Genomic DNA, 5,653 nt, shown 5'->3' with positions numbered 1-5,653 from the left:
ATTTTTCATTGTTACTTTTCATTCTCTTCAAAATATGTTCTTTGGATGATTAAATTATCAATCTTTTTTTTTTTCGCCCTCCTTTAGTTTTAAAACTTCCATGGCCCAGGCAAAGAATTTATGAGTAAGACCCCCAAAACAAATACAGAACAACAAAAATAAATACGTGGGACTTAATGAAACTAACAACTTTCTGCACAGCAAAGGAAATAATCAACAGAGTAAATAGACAACCTAGAGAATGGGAGAAAATATTCACAAACTATACATCTGACAAAGGGCTAGTATCCAGAATCTACAAAGAACTTAAACAAATTGGCAAGAAAAAAACAAATAACCTCATCGAAAAGTGGGCAAAAGACGTGAATAGACTCTTCTCAAAAGAAGATAGACAAATGCCAACGAACATATGAAAAAATGCTCACCATCACTAATTATCAGGGAAATGCAAATTAAAAGCACAATGAGATACTACTTTATGCCTGTCAGAATTGTCATTATTAAAAAGTTAAATAAAAAAAGATGTTGGAGTAGTTGTGGTCAAAAGGGAATGCTTACACACTGTTGGTGGGAATGTAAACTTGTAGAACCATTATGGAAAGTAGTATGGAGATTCCTCAAAAAACTAAAAGTAGACCTACCATTCGATCCAGCCATCCCACTACTGGGTATCTACCCAAAGGAAAAGTCGTCATTTTATTAAAAGAGACACCTGCACCCAAATGTTAATGCAGCACAATTCACAATAGCAGAGATATGGAATCAACCTAAGTGCCCATTACCTTATGAGTGGATAAAGGAAATGTGGTATATATTAATATATACCACGGAGTACTACTCAGCCATAAAAAGGAATGAAATGCAGCAACTTGGATGGAACTGGGGAATATCATCCTAAGTGAAGTATCGCAGGAATGGAAAAACAGATACCACATGTTCTCACTTATACGTAGGATCTAAAGGAAGGATCTATATGGTCATAAAGAGCAGTAATAGACATTGGAAACTAAGAAGTGGGGAGGGTGAGAAGGAGGTAAGGGATAAAATCTACCTATTGAACACAATGTACACTATTCTGGTACACTGAAAGCCCTAACTTCAGCATGATACAATTTATCCACCTAACAAAAAACACTTGTGCTCCCTATGTTTTTGAAATTAAAAAAATGTAATACAGACAGTCCTTCATGATGGTTCGACTTATGATTTTTTGACTTTGTAATGGTGCAAAGGGGTATGCATTCAGTAGAAACCATACTTTAAATTTTGAATTGTGACCTTTTCCTAGGCTGGCTATGTGCCATATGACTGCAATCCCCAACCCCCAGGCTGTGGACCAGTACCGGTCAGTGGCCTGGGAAGGGGCCACAGAGATCCACCGCCCCCACCCCCCACCCAGTCCATGGAAAAATTGCCTTCCATAAACTTAGGAAATGTGGGGATAGAGGGGGAGATGCATAGCAGGAGGTGAGCACCCCACTCCTCCTCCGCACCCCCATGTGGAAAAATTGTCTTCCATGAAACTGGTCCTTGGTGCCAAAAAGGTTGGGGACCACTGCCATATGATACTCTCTGTTGCTGTGGGGCAGTGGCAGCCAACCAGAGCTCCCAGTAAGCCTGTGATCAAGAGGGTAAACAACTGATACTCTATAAGGTGTTACGTTGCCAGTGTTTTTTTGAAATTGTGTTTTGTGTTTTTCCTATCCCATCATGTCTACAAAATGCCCATCTGTATCTCCCGCTTCTGGAGAAAATTACTCCAGAGAAAAAACTAAATTGCCCAGCATGAAGGCAGCATGAAGGCTGGTTTTAATTTGCATTTCCCTGATGATTAGTGATGGTGAGCATTTTTTCATGTTTGTTGGGCATTTGTCTATCTTCTTTTGAGAAGAGTCTGTTCATGTCTTTTGCCCACTTTTTGATGAAGTTATTTGTTTTTTCTTGCCAATTATTGAATGGCCACTGTACATCAGTTAGGACTTTTGCAATGCATGATCTCAACCATCTTGAAAAATAAGAAGTGAATTAGTGATGCAGTGAAATCATTAGCATTAGTTAAATCCACTGTCATTAAGAAGAAAAGAGCTGATCCAACCAATGATATAGAAAAATTGTCATGTGGGTGGAAGACCAGCACAGAAGTGCATACTGCTTAGCTTACTGACTATCTGGGCTAAGAGAAAAAATCTTTGATATGCTAAAAGAGCATGCTAATTATGTGACATATAGGCAAATGTTTATAGCAAGTCATGGGTGGTTTCAACATTGCAAATGGCATCATAATTTTCATAATGTGAAGGTCAGCAGCGGGGCAGCAAGTGCCAATTCTGAAGGTGTGAAGCAAATTTAAGGCAGGCGAGGCTACAAGATGATGTTTGGTTTATTAGATGTGTTAAATGCATTTTTGACTTATGATATTTTAAATTTATGATAAATTTATCTGGATGTAACCACATGGTAAGTTGAGGAGCACCTATGTATACTTCCAACTGTTGGGTGGCTCTTATTCTTTCTTTGATTTTTTAAAATTTTCCTTATTCTGTACTGCAATCTAGATAGTCTTTAAAATGTAAACTACAATTCACTTGCTCTTTTTATCTCTTTCTAATAAATTCTCCATTGTCTTAATAACTTCAAAAAAACAAAACAGAACAAAACAAACCTTCCAGCAATCCCACCTCTACCTGCGCCACACTTGACTTCCACAGCAGTTGCTTCCCATTTTGATTTTCTTTTCCATCTATCTGTATCTTTTCATGTTGTTTTTTCCTTGTCTGAAGTGGGAGAAATGGAAAAGGGGTGGCAGGATTAAGCGGTGGATGCGGGGAGTAGAGGGTGTTGAAATGTGCTAAAAATTTGCTTAACAAGTATTTTTACCAAATATTTATGTTCTTCATCCCTGTCGAGGCTTTTGCAATTTGGAAGGCTTTTCCATATTATGACTGGCTTGCTCTCTGCTTTCTTCTCCTCACCCTCCTTTTTTGCAGTACACCAGCTTCTCTTGAGAATCCAAATAGTAGAGGAATACATAGCTAGCATAATGATAAGATTAAAGTTAATTACTATCACACCTTAGCATTTTCTAAGACTCCTGTATCTCAGAAGAAAAATCCCTAGTATGAAGTGATCAGCAAACTGAGCTGCCTGCTTACTCCCACTGAAAACTCATTCTTTCCCAGGTTCATTGACAAATTCTAGGGCTTCAACATAGATGGCTAGGACCACCAACACCCTTCTCCCCCAAACTCTTTGACTCTGAGCTTCCTCAACATCTAGACTCATTGTGTACAACTTTTTCCCCACTTAGGTCACTTAAGAAATTATTGGAATTTTTTGCTATGAAAAATTTTCAGAAAAATAGAACGTGAAACCATGTGTGTTCATTTTTTCTTCCTTAGGATTTGTGCGTCTGGTTGGAGGAGATGGACCCTGCTCAGGGCAAGTGGAAGTGAATCCTAAAGGAGATTGGGTTCCAGTTTCTCATGTGAACTTCACATTTCCCACTGCCCAGGTCATCTGCCGGGAGCTGGGGTGCGGCAAGGCTGCGTCTGTCCTGGGACACGTGCCCTTCAAAGGGGCTAGCAGACAGGTCTGGGCTGAAGAGTTCCGATGTAAGGGGCAAGAGTCTAGCCTGTGGTTCTGCCCGAGAGCACCCTGTCCTGGAGGGACTTGCCACCACAGTGGGGCTGTTCAAATCGTCTGTTCAGGTGAGACTCAGGGCAGGACTTTAACCTCCTTGCATGCTCTGTTGGGGTAAGAAGAACATGAGATTTTGCTGAATTCCTGTCTTCTCCTACCAGATTATACAGAAGTCCGGCTCATGAAAAATGGCACCTCTCAGTGTGAGGGACAAGTGGAGATGAATATTTCTGGAGACTGGAGACCACTCTGTGCCTCCCACTGGAGTATGGCCAACGCCAATGTCGTTTGCCGTCAACTGGGCTGTGGGGTCGCCATCTCTACCCCAAAAGGAGCATACTTTGTGGAAGGAGGTGATGGGATCTGGAAAGACCGATTTCACTGCTCAGGGGCTGAGCCCTTCCTGTGGCATTGCCCCGTGACTGCCCTGGGTGTTCCCGACTGTAATCGTGGAAACATGGCCTCTGTGGTCTGCTCAGGTAAGAGAGAGGTAAGGGCTGACTGGTACTCAGGATGCTCCTTAAGCAAAATGTCCCTCAGAGCAGAGAATGTGAAAAACTGACCTCAAATGCGAGACAGTCTGTGTGTGAAAAATGGTTCTTCTAATTGTTTATTCATTTTTCAAGTCCGGGAAGAAGTATTAAGAGGGATATCTTTAAAAAATAAATGTTTTTATTTAAATGCAATTCATAGTGAAAAGTATATAAACAATAACTGTAGCTCAATGAATCATAACAGTATGCATTCAGCCATGTAACCCCAAGCTGGAGTTGCAAAGAGAACATTAGCAGTAACCAGGGGCCACCTTCCCATTCTACCAATTACTATTCACTCCTTCCTTTCCAATGAACACCACTCTCCTAACTTCTACAACCATAGAATATTTTTGTCGTTTTTTGAATTATATGTAAAATCTTGCAGTATGTCCTTTTTTGTGTCTTTTTGGACTCAATATTATGTTTGTGATTCATCTATGTTTTTCATTATAGAAGTGTTTCATTCATTATTATTGCTGTAGAGTATTCCATTGAATGACCACCTGACCATGTACTGATCCATTCAACTGATGGTGGGGATTTGAGTTCTTTCCAATTCTTTCCAAAATTAATATATACTATTTGTACTTTTTTATGGGGTACATGTGGTATTTTGTTACATGCGTAGAATGTATGATGATAAATTCTTAACTATTAAAATTAGTGATGTTACCAATACTGTGATGTAATGACATTTGGTGCAAATATACATGCATTTACTTTGGGTGTTTGACACTTAGCCTTTTATTCCACTCTCTCAATTGTGTTTGTTGGTGAGCCAAGTTCTTTATTTTAATATAGTTCATCAAATTTTTCTTGTAACCACGGTGCTTCTTATGTCCTTTAAAAGAAAACTGTCTACCCTGAGATTCTCAATAATTTCTTCTAAAGTGTCTTCTAGAAGTTTGGTTATTTTTATTTCACATACAATTGTACAATTTGTGCATGAGATATGCATACAATTTCATATTATTATGTGGATATCCAATAGACAGAGGATTCTTTCCTGAAAAGATGTTTCCCCACTACAGTGCCACCTTTGTCATAAGCAGAATCCATGTATGTCTGAGATGTTTTCTCTCTATTCTACTCCATTGTACCAGTGTTTATTGTTGCACCAATGCCACACTTCTGAAATTATTAACTTTGTAGTAAATCTTGTTATGTTGTAAAATAACTCTTCTAACTTTGTTGTTTTTCTTTCCCAGTGTGTTGATCATTCTTGATCTTTTCCTCATAAAGTTTAGAATTAGGTTGTCATTTTCACCAAAAATAGCATGATGGTATATTGATTGAGATTAGATTTAATTACAGATGAAATTAGAGATAATTGACTGACTATATTGAGTGTTATAATTCATCTAGATGGCTGAACTGTTTCTGTTCATTTGTTTACATCTTTAATTTCTCTTGGAGATCTTTGATACCTTTGACTAGGTTGCCTCCCAGGCATTTTATCTTTTTATGTTGCCGTGATT

The 5,653-nt window shown here is 38.8% G+C and overlaps 1 protein-coding gene across 1 annotated transcript in view; it reads left to right on the top strand.

Moving 5' to 3' along the window:
* LOC105805022 (antigen WC1.1-like) overlaps window positions 1–5,653 on the top strand; it is a 51,051-nt gene that overhangs the window by 20,635 nt on the left and 24,763 nt on the right. Inside the window, exons 3-4 of the mRNA XM_012637802.1 lie at window positions 3,399–3,707; window positions 3,801–4,118. Coding sequence (XP_012493256.1) covers window positions 3,399–3,707; window positions 3,801–4,118 — 627 coding nt within the window. The remainder of the gene's footprint in view (window positions 1–3,398; window positions 3,708–3,800; window positions 4,119–5,653) is intronic.

Source organism: Propithecus coquereli, unplaced genomic scaffold (assembly GCF_000956105.1).
Source record: "Propithecus coquereli isolate 6110/MARCELLA unplaced genomic scaffold, Pcoq_1.0 Scaffold124, whole genome shotgun sequence".
Classification (NCBI taxonomy): domain Eukaryota; kingdom Metazoa; phylum Chordata; class Mammalia; order Primates; family Indriidae; genus Propithecus; species Propithecus coquereli.
The sequence above is the reverse complement of the archived record's forward strand: the minus strand, read 5'-3'. Positions and strand labels throughout refer to the sequence as shown.